The sequence below is a fragment of the Rhinolophus hipposideros genome (genome assembly GCF_964194185.1).
Source record: "Rhinolophus hipposideros genome assembly, chromosome: 21".
Taxonomy (NCBI): Eukaryota; Metazoa; Chordata; class Mammalia; order Chiroptera; family Rhinolophidae; genus Rhinolophus; species Rhinolophus hipposideros.
In genome coordinates, this window is record NC_138067.1 from 20789615 (window position 1) to 20809154 (window position 19540).

The following is a 19540-nucleotide window of genomic DNA, read 5'->3' on the forward strand; positions in this document are numbered from 1 at the left end:
TTTGGCAGAAACAATCAAACCATAGGAGAAAACACTAGTTTAAAAATATACTGGGGGTGCCAAAAAAATGTATACAAGTGGACACTTTGGTCAACGTTGCTCAAACAGTAGTTCGCCATAATCAGAAGTATCTGGATGCTGATGGTAACCACTTTGAGAACCTCTTGTAATTGCAGATGTCAAACGTGACTTGTATTCATCTTTTGTTATCGGTATATACTGAGTATTACAAGTTTTTTTTCCTTTCTTAAACTGTGTAGACATTTTTCTGGCACTCTTTGTATACATTTAATTCTAAAGGTAAATACACAGAGCATTCATTTAAATAAACTATTCCCTTTCACAAATGTTTGCTCCCATAACAATATCCAAGGAATGGTAACAGAATTCTGTTGGATGAGCTACTGTTAAAAGCTTAAGAGAAAAGAAATGTATAAGGAATGTTAATGTAAATCTTATTTGGTGATAGGATCTGAATGTATTTCTAGTCTTCTGTTTTGTATTTTACAAGTTAAAATCACCCCCCTCTCTACCTACTGTATGTTTCCATTTATATCTAAGTTCTAGAACAGGCAAACAAACTAATAATTTTTTAAAAAAAGAACAGTGCTTGCGTCTGGGGTTGACGTGCGTGGAAAGGGACATAAGCGAACCTTTCTGGGGTGATGGAAACGTTAAGGTGGTGGTTACATATTACCTGCATGTGTGTGTGTGTGCAGAGCACACATAACAAATCATCAAATATATACTTCTCTGTTTTTTTGTAAATTATACCTCAGGGGCGGCCAGGTGGCTCAGGTGGTTGGAGTGCTGTGCTCCTAACATGTGGTTGCCGGTTCGATTCCCATATGGGCCAGTGAGCTGCGCCCTCTATAGCTAGATTGGAGCTGAGTGGCCATGAGCTACTGTGACCTGCCAGCCACAGACTGGCTCAGCTGGGTAGAGAGCAAGGCTCAAAATAACAACTAGTACTGAGAACTCCACAACTAGTACTCCACAACTAGACTGAGAACAATGGCTTGACTTGTAGGGAGTGGAATTATACCTCAATAAAAGAACTATCCCTAATTTTAAAACATATGCCCCCTCTTGAGTTTCTGGAGTGCTGAGTGTGGAGCGCTATGTGCGCATGACTACTTTGTGAAACGTCACTGAGCTATTATTCACTTATAATTTGCGCCTATTCACCCCCTTTATAATGCCCCCACTTTTTTAAAATTTCTAGGCACAATGGAAGTTGAAGCAGCAAGAACATAAAAAACTTGAGAGTAACCAAAAACTAGAAATTAAAAAAACAAGTGAAAAAAGAATGATACCACTAACAGAACCAGGAACCTTGGGAGATTCTTTGGGACCAGGGAAAATCTTTTCCTTTTGGAAGAGGGAAATCCTGAGTTGTTTTTGCCATACTGCATTTGGTGAGGCAGGGCATGTGGGCTGAATGCCATGGACAGGAAAACAATCTCTGAGGAGGAACAGTAATGCAAAAACTGCAAAGGGCTCAGCACTGAGCTTTGAGGATTTCTGACTCACACTCACCAATAATCTGTGCAGAAGAGACATTCTTATCAGCATTAATGTCATCAACCTGAAACACAAAAATTGTTACCAGAGGAGAATGTAATGGCATCACTGGAGAAAAGTACCAATGTGGTATGAGACCCTGTGTTTTCCAAAAAGCTAAGCTGCTCAGCAAAACCACCAGAACCTGCTCCAAAGGAACTGCCCCACCACTCCTGTACTCCATCCTGATCTTCCAACCAGATGGATACCATGTTGAACTCAACCACCAAGCAGAGAAAAAGAAAACTCTTACCACACCTCTTTAATCTGACACCTTCACCTTCCAGGCAGAGAAAACACTAAACCACTATACTCATCTCCAAGAACCAAGTCCTCAAATACTGAAAATCTTCTACCCCATTCCCAGAAATAGTTGTGGGCAATGCTTCAATACGTGCAAGACCGAAACGTAAAACCTCAGGCCCAACGTAAAAACCAAAGGAAAGAATACTTAAGCAAGCTCAGGAACAGGTAATCTTCCTAGATGAGTAATTTCCACAGCAAGCACCACACCAGTTTGTTTTGTCAGTAATGCATAATATGGAAACAGGTCTGAAAAGGCACATTGTGAGGCTGGCAGGAAACAAGCCGCTACAACCACCTATAGGTTCAATGTATCATTACCATATTAGGTATTTATAGCAAGTTTTAACTATAAGACTAAAATGTAAAATTAATGCTACAGGCTGAAAGCATTTACTAACTGGACACTTGTAAAACAAAAATCTGGTTCCTATTCCTTTACACAGTACTCAGAATTTATAAAACTGATTATTTTACTTACTATGATATTCTACCACCAGGACTGTACCAGCTCCAAGTGATTCTCTGCACAGACTGGTTAAGTGCCCTACTAGAACTTGCTAAGAGATCTGCAGCCCCCCTCCTGATTCCTGGCTGAATTGCAGACAAAGCATCGCCACCAATGATGCTGCCACCACCACACTCCATTTCCAAGGTAACGCGGAAGAATCCAAAGCAAGAGCAATGCCAGTACTAGGAATTAATCAAAACATTGCCTTCCCTGTGGCCATTATTTTGCTCTTTCTTCATGGGATTCATTCTCTTGCTGCTTATAAAAGAGACTCAGGCACTTACAGATTCATACGATGGGGGAGTTGCTGGGATCTGAGGTGGATGAATGTTGGGAAAGGCCTGATAATTCCCCATTGGCAATCCATTGAAATCCGACTGCAAGAGGAGAAAGGCAACATCAGAGATACTGCCACAACTTGCAATTTTCTAAGATGTATGGAAAGGGGGAGAGACATATATATATACATATATATATATGTATATGTATATATATATGTATGTATATATATATGTATATATATATGTATGTATATATGTATATATATATATACATATATACACACATACATACACACACACAGCTGTAGCGTTTCCAAATTCCCAACATTTTGGAACCTTCGGGAATCGAGAATGGGAAATCGTGTTTCCCGAGAATTCCCAAAATAATCTTTTTTATTTAATTTTCGTTGATCATCTGTAATAATGGCTGTAACAGTAAATATTAATAAACAGAAAAGCCATAGAGAAAGTGGAGCAACTGGGGTTCATGGCCCCAGCTCAGTGTTTCAGAGGTTTAGAGACACTCCTATATGTAAAAGGTCAACGCAAAACTTCAGCAAAATTTCCTAAATGGAGGTCGACCAGAATTTCATGACTAGTGCATCTCTTGCCCTGAGCGCTAAACAGGGCACTACGGTATCAGTTTGGCTAGGTTTCTGTTATGTTTCAGGTTTTCTCAAAATATAGACAATGTAATTAATACAAACTTTATTTAAGCAAACCTTATAGTATACAGTGAGTTTTTAAATATATCACACAATGTATTAACATTCCCAATCTCATTTAAATAATTCATTTATTAAATTAAACATTAATAGAAAACAAATGCAAATATTACTCGTTTGAAAATTTAAAAAATACTTCAAATAGTTTGTCATTTTTAAAATGAAACTTTAAGAAACATAGAGCATTAATTGCCCAATCAGATAATCGTGATCTTTGCTTTGTAACAAATATACTTGATGTGGAAAAATTTCTTTCCTTTTCTGCAGATGTTGGTCAAATTGCTATGAGTGCGTCTAAAAGCACATTCAAGTTGGGAGTGAGAGAATGCGTTGCTTCATGTAAGCTCATTTCCTTTCTTAGAGAACAAGTATTTTGTCTGCATACATAGAGCTAGGCTTTGATGTCGAAATTGATATAATGTCAGAACTTTCTGTAAGGACATCCTTTATTTCTTGGAACTTCTGCTGTAAGTATTCCTTTGAAAAGTCTTTCCATTAATGACTTCGCCAATCGTGCAATTTCATTCTTACTTGACAAGGCAAAAAATTCATCCTCTTTCATCTCTCATAGACAACTAACGTTGCTCCAGTACTTTGTGAGACAGAAGATCTCTATTTCTATGTTTAACCAATTCAAATTTTATTTCCTTTAAAAGCATTTGGCTCATTGAAGAATTCTACTTTTCTAAATTACTGAACAGGAACTTAAAAATTCCTTCACTTATGAGACTATTAACTTCTCTATTGTTTAAGGCTTCAACTGCTAATCTTTCAGGTTGTAAGCAATTCAACGCATCTCTCAATACTGTGTAATACTCTTCTTTCTGTAAGTGATCGAGTTTCAGCTCTCTTAAAACAGTCTTAATTGCGATCTTTAAAAATCTCTCTATCATTCTCTCCAGTGTGTTTCAACGTGTTTTACAGTCCAAAATGACTTCTAGTTCCCTCTTTTACTCCTGGTTATTTCTTGCTGCAAAAGAGAATTTTTTTACCGGAGAATATTTAAATATTTTCACAATTCTTCATATGCTGCTAATTGCCAAAGATAGATCATCTCGCAAATCATACTGATCGGCTCAGGCCACACCAACTAACTCAGAATCACTGTTACCGTCTTGCTCGTATTCAGAATCTGTATTGAATTCACTATCACTGCGACAAGTCACTGATGCTTCATCTTTCAACTTTTTAATAGAAAATACTTTTGTTACAGCTAGATGTAGCGCATGGTTGTAGCAGAACTGTTGAATAGTCGGTGATAATTTGCTAAATTTTTCCTTAACAGCTGCACGGTCACTTGTAATTGCAACCACATCACTTTCAAGTTTTAACTGGAAGTTTTCTAATCTTTCCTGAAGCAAGGATAACACTTTTTCTGCAGGATAGTTCCCATGTATTCTTTTAAACCAAGGTTCATAGAGGTCTCATTGCAGTATATGTGAACATTCAGGTACCTGCGAGTCTTGCAGCTGGTCCACTCGTCTATTGAAATACTCAGTTTTTTATTATCACATTTAAATACATCCAATTTCTGGATGTACAGTTGTTTCACTTTACTATAATAATTATGTATTAGTGTCATAACTGAAGCTGGACTTCGTGGCAACTGCATTCCTTTGCTTGTGAAACTTTCCCTAATAAACTCACTTTTTGTGATGGTGTTGACTGATATCCCATCCAAGGCTGCTAATTTGCTTAGTTTCTTCTAAATCCAGTCCCTTGACATAATGTAAAATTGTCATTTGTCTCTTAGAAAATGAAGGCATTGGCTCATCTTATTCAATTCAGACCTTTTTTTCCTTTTCATTCCATGGATGTATTCTCAGTACCTATGTAGACTGCTGGTCGATGATGCTTTGCATTGCAAAGTTTTGGAACATATCTGGCAACGAGCTGATTCTTTACCTTTTCTAAAAGATTCCTAACATTCTTTATACTTTTTACTCATTGTGACAGCAAACTATACAAAAATATTAAAATATGTATTTATTAAAAGTAGTAATTGAGCGGATAGCACTCTCACAAACATGGTGAACGTTCCTAAAACTCGTCGGACTTTCTGTAAGAAGTGTGGCAAGCACCAGCCCCACAAAGTGACACAGTACAAGAAAGGCAAGGATTCTCTGTATGCACAAGGAAAGCGGCGTTATGACAGGAAGCAGAGTGGTTATGGTGTGCAGACTAAGCCAATTTTCTGCAAAAAGGCTAAAACTACAAAGAAGACTGTCCTGAGGCTTGAATGGGTTGAGCCCAACTGCAGATCTAAGAGAATGCTGGCTATTAAGAGATGCAAACATTTTGAACTGGGAGGAGATAAGAAGAGAAAGGGCCAAGTGATCCAGTTCTAAGGTTCATATTTTTATCGTGAAGACAATAAAATCTTGAGAATAAAAAAAAAAAGTAGCAATTGATAAAATTAAGAAAGCTCTATATTGTGCAGTGAATATTTATAGCTAAAAAGTGCCATAGAACATTATGATATGAAATTGGAAATTACTGTAATAGTGGAATAAAATATTAGCAGTGCAGGTTGTTTTTAAATACACTAACTTACCCACAGCAGCTGAGAGAGCCAAGAACACTCACATACATCACAATTGTCAGCCGCAAACAAACATTGAATATGGTTGGTAGTATCAGCCGTCACTTTGTGAAAACGAGTCATCGTGGAGAACAGAAAACAGTTTGTATTTACACAGAGAAATTTTTATTTTCACAACCCAGGATTTGACTACAGTGTCATATTAAGGTAAACTACCTTAGATTTCCTTAGTTCGTTCACCTGAAGATGACTTTGTAGTTAAATCCTGGGTTGTGAAAATAAGTATTTCTCTGTGTAAATACAAACTGTTTTTTGTTCTCCATGATCAAATGTGCTCGATTTAAAAGAGCTAAAATTAGCTGGTCATGTGATATCTGATTCTGGTGTTGGGCGTGTATGTCCGCTGGCGTGTAACGTATCACAATGCAACTTTAGATAGTGATAAATAAGAAAAATGTCTAAGAGATACATTGTGAGGAGTACATTTCTTTCACATTGTGGGTATCACTGGGTTCAAGGAGCCGATTTCCCAACCAACTTTTCTTGGGAATTGGGAACGGGAAAGTGAAGAAAAATTCCCAAGAACAGGCATGAAGGAATTCCCACCTGGAAACCATACACAGCAGGTCCTCAAATAACACTGTTTCTATCAATTAGCCTATGGTAAAATTAGATTTCATAATACTTAGGTTCTCTAACTTTAAGTGAAATGTCTATCAATGATGTTAAATAAAGACTTTATATATGCACATGTATGTATATACATATATATTCCAGAACCCCAAAAAGACCACATGTCATCAGAAGGATTCCAGATTTTTAAAAATCTGTAGGCAAAGGCTATTCAAATTACTAAATCAACTGCTTCAACGTCTACAAGGGAAGATTCTTATCAGATATGACTAACAGTGACCTTCATCTTCTTATCTACAAAAGGTTTTACTACCTTGTAATGAGTGATAACTGCTTTTTGGAAAAAGCTACTAGTATGGCTACAACAGGTCCCAAAGATGTTGGGTGAAAAAATTACATGACACTGAGTTTTTCTAGCACCATCTCTCCAGATTTTCCCACTGCATTATCTAGAGCTGAACCAAAAGACTTTCTCTGAAACCCAATGATGTTTTTTCCACAATACGATCATTAAGCTAATACCAAATATTCTTACCGCTAACTCCTCTTGACAACCTACAATTCCTGAGTATATTCACAGAGCCAACTTATCTTCTGTTAACATTTTCTACAGCTTACAGCCACACTTATTTATATGTATACTTACTGGTCCCTTTGGAAGTGGGTATGAGAAAGGAGTACTTGGAGATGGCATGGGCATGGGCATGGGCATTGGCACTGTTCCATCAGGTCCACCAACTGGTGCTGTGAATCCGCCCCCTCCTCCTCTTCCAGGGCCCCCTTTCTTCACATCATCTGTGAAGCCAACATCAATAAGATCTGCCTCTACCCCAGGGGGAGCTTCTGCCTGAGAAAAAGAGAAACCCATATCATTAGCCACATCGCAGGCTGGATTCCACGAAGCAGACTGAGATTAGCATGAAGGAAGTTTACGAGGAGTTCTCCGGGGATAATGACCTGTGGGGAAGTGAAGGAAGCAGGGTTGGGTAAAGGAAGAAGTCAGGCTGTCATTCAGTCAAAGGCCTCAGCCTATTCCCCAGGGAGCTCTGGAGTTAGGATAGGCCAACAACAGGCATCCCCAACTGGGTCCAAGGGGCAGAGTCTTTAAAGCCCTGCACTGACCAGTTACTAAATATAAGCTGCCCCCAGGAAAAACCTTTGGGTAAGGAAGCTCTCTTCTGAGGACCACTGCTGGAGGGACACTCCGCTGTGTGTGAGCCACCGGTCGGTCACCAATACTCTCAAGAGCTGGGGGGAATAGATGCTTCTGTCCTGAAAGTGTATATGTGTGGGGTGGGGTTGTCTAGCAGCGTACCAAAGCATCCAATATACCCCGGCGAGCTTAACTGCTGAATGATTACTTACGTATTTATCCTCCACGCCTCTTCTAGGGACCTTGTTTTTATTATCTCTCTATTCTCAGCTTTCTGTGCATTGTCTGGCACACTGCAAGCACCCAATAAATGTTTCAGGATCTGTTCTGGGTCTTGGAGCATTTCTTGTTACCCACAGGGATTCACAATTCCCTGAACTTCATCACAAAGCAGCAGTACTACCATTTTATATCTGTATCAAGGTTTGCACCTTTTCAAAATGCTTTCAGTCATTCATTTTTTCTGATCCTTAAATACTTGAGAGATATGCAGGCATATTTATTGTTAGCTACAAAGGCACTAACTGGACAAAGCCTTCAACTTTCACACACAAATTTTAGTGCAAATAATATGGTTATTTTTCAAAGACAGAATTATCTAGAGGCCCATTTTCCTGTGTACTCTGAAAGGCTCTAAACTTACCATGACCACAGAGTCAGGCTCATAGGGCACATTGTAGTTCTTGGCAATTTCAATCAGGTATCTCTCCACCAGGATTTTGGGTGGGGCTTCCACACTCAGTTTGTGCATTAGCTGTAAGTAAGAGACCAAGGGTTAAGATGGCATCTATACCAACTAGCCTAAGCCTAACCTGCCTCACTTTTGAACTTTATTCCTTTCATTTTATAGGTAAACTGAGGGAAAAAAGGTTCAGACCAGTTAAATGATTTTTCCAGTCACAAAGCACATCACATCACAAGACTCATGTCTCTCTCACACTCTCTATTTACCTACGACCCAGATCTATGGGTCATAGACTAATACTGCTGCCTTCACGTTTGAATTCATCCACCCTTCTCCCCACCTCACTTCTACCTCCACACATTACAAGAGGCAGAAAGAACGGCGAAAATAAAGAATAACACAGAATGAGAGAAAGCCTAACAACCGCAGGTGTAGGGCCAGGTAAGGAGTTGACTACGCTGCCCACCAGAGAGCTTTCTCACCTTCATTATGAAATGTGCAACCCCAGATTGGCTCCACCGTACAGTGGTACCTGTCCCCCTCCCCCTGCCACCCACTGCTCCACATCTAACGAGGACGCCCATTACCCTGTCATTCACAGTTCCAATCTGGTTGGTCCGACATAACTTGCCATACTCCTTGCTATACTTGGCACAAAGCTGATCAGCGACCTATAGAGAAAAAAGAACAGTAAACAAACATGGAAACCACTCCTAGAGACTGCTTCAAGCTTCTGCCTATCAACGGTAAACAGGCTTCTATTATAGGATTTCAAAAAAACCCTGAGATCTGTAAAACGTTAAGGGGGACACACTAATTCATTTTGTTATTTGTTTAAGCATCCATCATGGAGCTGCAACTATGTGCCAGACTCTATTATAAGTGATATGACAGACACTATAAACATAAGGAACAAAAACAGACATTGTTCCTACTTAAAGAGTCTTATAGTCTCCAGGGAAAACTCGGTCATTACTCAGCCACACAGCAAAGGTACAAATGCATCTGAGGTAAGTGCCACCAGGAAAAGTACCCCATAAGATAATACCAACAAGCTTATGACAACAATCAGATCTGATAAGAAAAGTAAGTTAATTTGGGGTGGTGAGCACACAATGCACTATACAGATGATGTGTTACAGAACCGTACACTTGAAACTCATATGTTACGAACCAATGTTACCCCAATCAATTTAATTTAGAAAGTCAGGTAAGTCTTCCTAAAGAAAGTGATGCTTCACTAAGATGTAAAGCATGTAGAGTTAACTAAGCAAGGAGGGAAGGAAGGGCATTCCAGGAAAAGAAACCATGTGCAGAAGTCTCTGGTGGAAAAACAGGGACAATCCTCAAGCCAAGACAAGGTCATTAAGCCTCTGGCGCAGAGCTTGAGGGAGGAATGTGGGAGGAAATGAAGAAAGGCAAGTGGCGGCCAAACACTACAGGGCCATGTAGGGCATGTCAGAAGCTCTGTTTCTATCACAAGTACAACAGAAAGACACTAAAGGGCTTGAAAGCAAGGGATAGTGACAGGATTAGACTACTGTTTTGAATAGAATCCTCAGTTCTAATGGAATGGTAAATAGACTAAAGAAAACCAAAGTAGGTGTAGGAAGAACATTCAAAAAGTTCCTATCATAGTCCAGGCAGAAGATGACAGTGGCATTGGACCAGAGTAGTCCCAACACCTAGGAGCGCAGGAGGGGGCACTCACTATTTAATATGTAGACTTTCAGGGATACCTGGTACTTAGTAAGTTTGTCATTTTTTTGATAATTATTCTGCCTAGTTTTCTTCTAGTTTATGGTTTTGTTTTTTTAAAAAAAAATGTAAAGTTTTGTTTCATCTAGAATTAATCTTGATATAAAGGAGGAGTACAGGAGGCGCTAAAAACAAAACTGAGATTAAAAGTCTGTATACGAAGCAGTTGTCTCTACTCTCCCATTCTGCTACCCATAAAACTCTACTACTACTACTCTCCCTACCCCATCAGAATACAGGTTTACTCTCTGGGGAGGTTACACTAAAAGGACTCTGGACTCCAAGCACAGCAGACAGCAGAGATACTGACAAAAGAAGAATTAAGTGTAAGTCCTCTACAAGAGAAAATGAGACCTTTGGTTTCCTTCTCCCCTGGGCTCTCAGAAATGCTGGCCACCAGCTTATACCTTCCAGGTAGAAGATAGGAGGAGTCCTCTCTGAGGAAAATGACCAACCCACTGAAAGAAAGCTAGTTCTTGACAGTCTGGAGTTCCCTCAACACAGGGCTTAGTCACATCATTCAACAATGAAGGTACCTGGCACTAAGCCCCACCCAGGCACACAGGAGATTCATTACAATGTGCTTTTTATTGCCTAACTCTTAAATATAAACCAACAGCCAAGAGTCACCCAAACTCGGAGAAAAGCATCTACTATGAAATAGTCTAAATCTAAGAAAGAAGAAAACAAACATTACAAAAATAAAAAAGAAACTATACTAGTCTCAGAGAGCTAGAAGACATTGTAGCCATGAAACAAAAATAGACTACAAAAAATATTCAGAGAATTAAAACGAGCTCTTAAAAAATAAAAACAATCGGGCTGGCCCGGTGGTTCAGGCGTTTGAGTTCCACGCTCCTAACTCCGAAGGCTGCCGGTTTGATTCCCACATGGGCCAGTAGACTCTCAACCACAAGGTTGCCAGTTCAATTCCTTGAGTCCTACAAGGAATGGTGGGCTCCGCCCCCTGCAACTAAGATTGAACACTGCACCTTGAGCTGAGCTGCCGCTGAGCTCCCGGATGGCTCAGTTGGTTGGAGTGAGTCCTCTCAACCACAAGGTTGCCAGTTCGATTCCTCGACTCCAGCAAGGGATGGTGGGTTGTGCCCCCTGCAACTAGCAACGGCAACTGGACCTGGAGCTGAGCTGCGCCCTCCACAACTAAGACTGAAAGGACAACTGGACTTGGAAAAAAGCCCTAGAAGTACACACTGTTCCCCAATAAAGTCCTGTTCCCCTTCCCCAATAAAATCTTTTAATAAATAAAAAATAAAAAATAAAAATAAAAACAAGACAAATTTCCAAAGAAGGGTTGGGAGATAAGACTGAGACAATCTCCTAGAGAATAAAACAAATAGGCAAAAACGTAGAAAATAACTCAATTGAATTGTTTTCAATTGAGTCGGTACCATATCCATGTTGCGGCAGGAAATGTTTTAGTTAATGTCTGTCTCTTCTGCTAGACTCTAAGCTACAAGAGTAAGGCTGGTGTCCTGTTTTGCTCACCATTGTACTCTCAGTGCCCACCTAGCTCTTAATATCCTCTCAATAAATATTTGTGAAATGAATGAAGCAAAACATCTGTTACCTTATTTTAACTTTACTGGTTTGCAGTTGTATAAGAACCTTTCCACTTGTATATACTTAACATTTGCCAAAAAAATTAAATGGCGCCAATTTAAAATGGAGCCAGAGCTGCCATGCCAGAGGAATGCTTTACATGTCTTATACCTCAAATCTCTGGAATGTTAAAACAGAACAAAATAACCTTTGGACTGGGCCTAGGGCAATAGTGTGTTGTAAAGAACTGTTTGCAAAGATAACAAGAAAGCAGTTATTATAACTAATGGACTGAAATTTGAAAACATTGTTTATAATTAACATCACTATGTTATCTGCACCGATAGAAATGCCTTCTTTCTATTGATATAATGGTTCCCCTTCTCATAAATACTTCTTGCCTTTGACTCCTAATCTGAACATTATTTGAGCTTTGGCCTGAATCAGTGCATCCCAAATAGCTATTTTTTTATTGATCTCTAAGTGCTTATTGCCTCTCACTTTGAAAGGTCTTTTCTAAGTTAATATATTACAATAAAAATAATTTAAGACAGAACTAAAGGTACATGAGACACTGCTCCTTAAAAAAATGATTCAAAAAAAAAAAAAAAAATTCAAGTTTCCAAAACATTCTTTGATTTTATGATCTAAGGCCAGAAAAAGAGGAAGAAACAAATTTACAAAGCCTGGGTCAAAGGCAGCATGGCAGGAGTATAAAAATACCTGGTCAAAAAAGTAGAACTGACTTATGTTAACCAACCTTTCTAACAATACGAAAAACTACAGACAATGAACTATAAAACAAATAGGCAAAAATGTAGAAAACAAGGAAAGAAAATAACTCAATTAAATTGTTTTCACTGAAACTGGTTGTACTCACTATTTTCAACTCAGCCACTTCTGACTGGAGTCGAGGAGCAGCCCAGATAAGTGTAGACACAGATTCAGCCAGACCAGAATCTAGCTCCCTAATTAAGGAAAAAAATTAATAAAATTTAACATTCTTTAAAACCAATTAACAACCCTAACATTTGTATCATATACTTGATAGCCTCGATAGCTATTTCACAAATCCATTAAATGTTCAATAACTCTAGACTTATAGCCATTTTCATGACCCTATTTTACTCCTGGGAAAACACAAACTAAATGATGAGCCCACGGTCACAAAGTCAGGAAATGGTTCAGCCAAGACTCAAGATTTCAGATTCTGTATTCTCCACACCTATCTACACTGAAATCAGGCCTTCAAGCGGACAGTAGGAAAAAGGTCCTTGGGCGTGTGAAAGAGTTCTTTGTTCTAGCCTTCTACATGTAGGAAGAAACCAATATTACTCCTTTCTCAAATTCCAGAGGTAATCTGATTTAGGTCTTTGATCAAAATACCTTCCTTCACTACAGTTACACGAGATAAATAAGTCCTAGAGATCTGCTGAACAGCACCATGCCTGTACTTAACAATACTGTATAAAAATTTTGTTAAGAGGGTAAATCTCATGTTGTGTTCCTACCCCAAAATGGGGGTTAGGGGGGAGATAAGGAAACTTTTGGAGGAGATAAAACATTTATTGCCTTCATTGTGGTATTTTTATACAGGTGTATGCATATGTCTAAACTCGTCAAACTGTACATTAACTATGTGCAGTTTTTCCTGTATCAATGAAGCAAAAATAAAGGGCAGAAAAAACATCTTACTTCATGGACTGAATGAGGCCAAACCGAGCCAGCAGCAGGTCACAGTACAGCTCCAGGATCTCCATGGCCTCCACCAGGTAGTCTTCTCGTATAATGTGCTCCACTCGGATCCGAGCTCGTTCATCTTTCCCAGCAGCCAGATAGTCTGCAATCTCTTTCCTTGCTTTCTGGGCCAGTTCCGCTAAGGCACAAATAGCAGTACACTGGGCCCTGGACTACAGGCTGACTTCCACCCCAACAGAGAGAAGCAGGTGTTTCTACTACATCCTAGCTCACTCTCCATTAGCTCATCTAGTCCCATCTCACCTAGTCTAGAATTTGCTACTTTGTCTAGGCGACAGTATTATTTGTGTAGACAGAAGTTTCCACCTCAAGAGTCATATTACCTACTTCACAGCAACAGTATGTGTTTTCCCTGCAACAAACTGATTCAATCTAGTCAGTCACAAAGGGCTGCAGAAACGTATCCAAAGTTTAAAGGCTATGGGATCCCTCAGACTTCATAGCACTAGCCTGAAAGAGCCAACATTGGAGATGCTAGGGCCCAGTGATGCATTTTAGGAGAGAAAACATGAGGCAATCAATCATACATTATTACTTACTTTTTTTTTTCTCCAATAGTTTAAGACGGTTTATTACTAATCTCAAATTGACTCGTAAACGCTCAGCTTTAAATCCAGAGCCCAGCATGCTGTGCTATTCTTCCTAGAAAAAGATAAAAAGTACAATGACTATTTTCAAGTTAAAATTAGTTCTGGGACTAACATCAGTTAGAGGATAGATTGTTGTACACCATAAACCATAGTGGTTTTCTAACATAGGCAAATGACACGATCTGGTTGACATTTTTTAAAGATCATTTTGACTGTGGAGAACTAATTGGGTGAGGGAAATAATGGAAGCAAGAAGACCAAAGAGAAAGCTATTATTATAGTCCAGACAACAGATGGAAGTAGCTTAGACTGCCATGGTTAGAAGCGGTGGTGGCAGAAATGATTCGATTTGAGATCTATTTCAAAGGCAGAGCTGAACAGACTCAGTGATAGATAAAATGAGTATCTATGTATTAGTGTACATAGTGGGTTGATAAAAAGACAAAGAAGCAGGAAGGTCTCCTACTTCTCCCAAAAATCTCATCAGGGATAGTGAAAGGAAAAGATTCTCAAATTTAGAACCAAATTAAAAAATATTCTCACATCAACAACGAAAGCTTTTTCTATTAAGATCGGGAACAAGATAAGAATGCCCATTCTTACCAGTTACTCAACACAGTACTGGAAGTCCTGGCCAGAGCAACCAGGCAAGAAGAGAAAGAAACAATAGGCATCCAAATTGGGAACAAAGTAAAACTGTCACTTTTTGCAGATGACATGATTATATATATATAATCATTTATATATAAATATATATATATTACATATATAATATATAATAAAATTATATATATTATAAAATATATAATAAAATTATATATATTAATTATATAATATATAATAAAATTATATATTATATATAAACATTTATATATATATAAAAACCTTAAAAACTCCAACAAAAGACTATTAAAAACAATAAACACAGTAAAGTTGCAGGATACAAAAACAATTACAAAAATCCCTTGCACTCCTATATACTAACAATGAAATATCATAAAAAGAAATGAAGAAAACAATTCCATTTACAATTGTAACAAAAAGGATAAAATACCTAGGAATAAACTTTAACAAATGAAGTAAAAGGCCTATACGCTGAAAACTCTGACATCGTTGAAAGAAATCGAAGACACAAAGAAAGAAAGATACTCTGTGTTCACGGACTGTGGGAATTAACATAGTTAAAATGGCCACATTACCAAAAGCAATACACAGATTTAATGCAATCCCTATAAAAAACCCCAATGACATTCTTCAAAGAAATAGAACTTTTGTTTGGATATTACACCATCAAATTTGTAAGGAACAGCAAAAGACCCCAAAGAGCCAAAGCAATCCTAAGAAAAACAAAGCTGAGGTATCATACTCCCTAACTTCAAGTTATACAAAACTGCAATAATCAAACCAGTACGGTATTGGTAGAAAAACAGAAACCAATGGAACAGAATTAAAAGCCCAGAAATAAAACCACGTGTATATGGGCAACTAATTTTCAACAAAGGAGTCAATAACATACAATGGAAAAAGGAAAGCCTCTTCAATAAACGGTGTTGGGAAAACTGGAAAGCCACATGGAAAAGAATGAAACTAGACTGCTATGTGATACCATGTACAAAAATTAACTCAAAATGGTTAAAGACTTAAATATAAGACCTGAAACAATAAGATGCATAGAAGAAAACATAGGTACTAAAATTATGTACCATGGCCTCAGAGAGGCTTTTGTGAACTTGACCCCAAAGGCAAGGGAAGTAAAAGCAAAAATAAATGAAAGGACTACATCAAACTAAAAAGCTTCCGCACAGCAAAACAAACCCATCAACAAAACAAAAAGGCAATCAACTGAATGGGAGAAGATATTTGCAAATTATACCTCCATAAACAAATAATCCAATTAAAAATAGGCAGAGGACCTGAACAATTTTCTCAAGAAAACATACAAATGTCTCCAGATATATGAAAAGATGTTCAACTTCACTATTAAGGGCAATGCAAACCAAAACCACAATGAAACACCACCTCACTCCTGTTAGAATGGCTATTATCAATAAGACAAGAAATAAGTGTTGGAGAGAACGTGGAAAAAAGAAACCCTCATACACTGCTGGTGGGAATTGTAAACTGGTACAGCCACTATGGAAAAACAGTATGAAGAGTCCTCAAAAAATTAAGAATAGAGCTACAATATGACCCAGCAATCCCTCTTCTGGGTATCTACCTAAAAATTTTGAAAACATTTATAAAGAGATATGTACCCCTATGTTCACTGAAGCATTATTCACAGTTGCCAAGACATAGAAACAACCTAAACGTCTTTCGATGGATGAGACTGTATATAGAAGACATGGTACCTGTATACAGTGGAATACTATTCAGTGGAATAAGAAAAGGATGAAATACTGCCATTTGAGACAACACAAATGGATCTTGAGAGCACCATGCTAAGCGAAATAAATCAGACAGAAAAGGACAAGAACGATGATTTCACTCATATGTGGGACATAAAACAGCAAGCAACAAATGAACAAACAAAAACAAACTCAGAGACACAGACAACAATATATATTGTGGTTACCAGAGGGTAAGGGGGATGGAGGAAGACTGAAGAGGGTAAAGGTGATGAAGGAAGGAGACTAGACTTTGGGTGCTGACTAGGGTTTCCGGTGGGAGATCCTTCACGCCTGTTCTCGGGAATTTTTTTTTTTCCACTTTCCCTTTCCCGAATTACGAGAAAAGTTAGTTGGGAAATCAGAGAAAATCAGCTCCTTGAACCCAGTAATACCCACAATCGGAAATAAACCAAATAAACCGTACTCCTCAGAATGTATCTCTTAAACATTTTCCCGATTTATCAATAAACCGTACTCCTCAGAATGTATCTCTTAAACATTTTTCCAATTTATCACTATCTAAAGTTACATTGCATTACAATGTTACATGCCACCAGACATGCACGTCAAACACCAGAATCAGATATCACATAACCAGCCAATTTTAGCTCTTGTAAATCGAGCACATTTGATCATGGAGAACAAAAAAGTTTGTATTTACAGAGAAATACTTATTTTCACAACCCAGGATTTGACTATAAAGTCATCTTCAGGTGAACTAAGGAAATCTGAGGTAGTTTACTTTAATATGAGCTTACATGAAGCAACGCATTCTCTCCCAACTTGAATATGCTTTTAGACACACTCATAACAATTTGACCAACGTCTACAGAAAAGGAAATAATTTTTTCCATATCAAGTATATTTGCTACAAAGCAAAGATCACGATTATCGATTGGGCAATTAATGCTCTATGTTTCTTAAAGTTTCATTTTAAAAATGACAAATAAAAACTATTTGAAGTATTTTTTAAATTTTCAAACGAGTAATATTTGCATTTGTTTTCTATTAATGTTTAATTTAATAAACAAAATATTTAAATGAGACTGGGAATGTTAATACATTGTGTGATATATGTAAAAACTCACTGTATACTATAAGGTTTGCAGTAAATAAAGTTTGTATTAATTATATTGTTTATATTTTGAGAAAACCTGAAATATAACAGAAACCTAGCCAAACTGATACCATAATGCCCTGTCTAGTGCTCAGGGCAAGAGATGCACTAGTCATGAAATTCCGGTCAACCTCCATTTAGGAAATTTTATTTACTCAAGTTTTGCATTGACGTTTTACATATAAGAGTGTCTCTAAACCTCGAAAGACTGCACCTGTTGCCCCAGTTGCCCCACCTTCTCTACTGTTTTTCTGTTTATTAACTGTTACAGGCATTATTACAGATGATCAATGAAAATTAAATAAAAAAGATTATTTTGGGAATTCTCGAGAATTCTAGGGAAATACAATTTCCCATTCTCGATTCCCACAGGTTCCAAAATGTCGGGAATTTGGAAACCCTAGTGATGACCACACAATACAATATACAGATGATGTGATATAGAATTGTACACTTGAAACTTAATATTAACCAATGTCACCCCAATAAATTTAATTAAAAATTTTTATAAATATTATCACTTTAACTCTTTAAATCCTACTAAGTCTCAGCCTTTGGGAAAAAGCTAGGACCCAAGATCATGGAAATATCAATAACAGTCACATACAAAGAAACAAAGCGGTAAAAAGTCCAAGGGAAAAAAAAAACTGCTCTATAACATTTGACAACAGAGGCTATTTACCGAGACTGTCACTGAACAGTAGAGTTACAATCAACAAAACCACCCCCCTCCACCCACAAAACTTTAGGGTACACCATTGTGCATTGACAAGACAGCACAATACCTATTTATCTCAATTAATTCTAGACTTTAGCTTCAAAACATGTAATACCAAACAAAAGTTAGGTCTAACAAAGTAACTGAAGAGTAGACAAACCAAACAAAATATCCAAAATCTCCAAACACCATTATGTCATAATTGTTCAAGAGCCTCATGTGTCCTTCCTTCTTGGCTCTTTCCAATCCCTCATTTTACCCCAATCCTTAACATTGGGAACACCAAACTCACATAGTCCCTCTTTTATCACTGAATTCCAGGAGCCTTTTAAAGCTGGATAATCTTTTCATTCTCGAATAAGGGAAGGTGTAAAACCACGATTGAGTCATTTCTCATGTTACTTAGCAGCTCAAACTACTGCCCCAAATAGTGAAGCTGCCCATCCATAGGTAGACATCCTGATAGCTCTTATTTAAAGTAGCTAAAAATAGCAAGACCCTGAAGTCCTCCTAAGGGACCAACTTTAGAGGCTGTAGCTCCAAAAGTACCAAGTAGGGAAGGGAGGCAGCAGTCAACAGTGGCTAGAATGACATTTTGTAGTATATAGGAAAACTTTTGTATTTGGAATGTATTTTGTATTTCAAATGTATTATTTTATTTATCCTGAATACTTCTTTCTTATAAAATAAGTGATATGAACAATTTTAGGTATGACCACCGTATTACATCTATGAAGATGTGACATAAAAGTATATACAAGCTAGAACAAGCTAGAAAGCATTTCCAAGATAACAGAGTCCAATGCTTAAAATCATTTCGTTGACAGAATGCCAAGTTTACTGTATTTTTACATTTTACCATACAGTACACTGTAATCAAATCTTCACTGACCAAACTAATCAAGATTGAAAATTTAATAAAGAACTACAAAACCAGTAGCATCATGTTTAATTCAGAAGTACTGGCTTCAGAATTCAGAGACCATCAAGATTTTCTGGAAGGAGCTATTAATATGGAAATGCGTAGGCATTATAAAAGTATCCTTATCTTGTTTCTCAATAAAATTTATATTTAAAAAAATACAGAAAATTAGGTATATTTTTTTGTCAAGACTTTTTCTTACAGCATATGTTATTTTTACAGTGTTGAAACCATGGCCTCTGAGCACTACTGAATCCTTTTTTCTACTTAACATCATATCTATTACAGTCTTTATAACCTTATTTTAATAACTGCCTAATATTCCACCGAG

At 37.6% G+C, this 19540-nt stretch overlaps 2 protein-coding genes across 7 annotated transcripts in view; one reads left to right on the plus strand and one right to left on the minus strand.

The window, feature by feature from the left end:
- IST1 (IST1 factor associated with ESCRT-III) overlaps positions 1-19540 on the minus strand; it is a 28533-nt gene that overhangs the window by 1466 nt on the left and 7527 nt on the right. For all 6 annotated transcript variants that reach the window (XR_013992150.1, XR_013992151.1, XM_081031713.1 and 3 more), the window contains 8 exons: positions 14012-14114; positions 13410-13590; positions 12595-12682; positions 8984-9067; positions 8355-8465; positions 7205-7405; positions 2662-2754; positions 1540-1588 (listed from right to left, as the gene is read on the minus strand). Coding sequence is in view for 4 of the 6 variants with exons in the window: in XM_081031713.1 (XP_080887839.1) it covers positions 1540-1588; positions 2662-2754; positions 7205-7405; positions 8355-8465; positions 8984-9067; positions 12595-12682; positions 13410-13590; positions 14012-14099 (895 nt within the window). In the remaining 2 variants the exon portion in view is untranslated. The remainder of the gene's footprint in view (positions 1-1539; positions 1589-2661; positions 2755-7204; positions 7406-8354; positions 8466-8983; positions 9068-12594; positions 12683-13409; positions 13591-14011; positions 14115-19540) is intronic.
- Positions 5266-5874, plus strand: LOC308490023 (large ribosomal subunit protein eL42-like). Its single transcript, XM_081031716.1, has one exon. It carries the CDS (start codon positions 5411-5413, stop codon positions 5729-5731), a length of 321 nt encoding a protein of 106 aa, XP_080887842.1. The 5' UTR covers positions 5266-5410; the 3' UTR covers positions 5732-5874.

What these genes read in the sequence shown, in the direction of transcription:
- LOC308490023 (XM_081031716.1), top strand. Translation starts at nt 5,411, where the DNA reads ATGGTGAACGTTCCTAAAACTCGTCGGACTTTCTGTAAGAAGTGTGGC.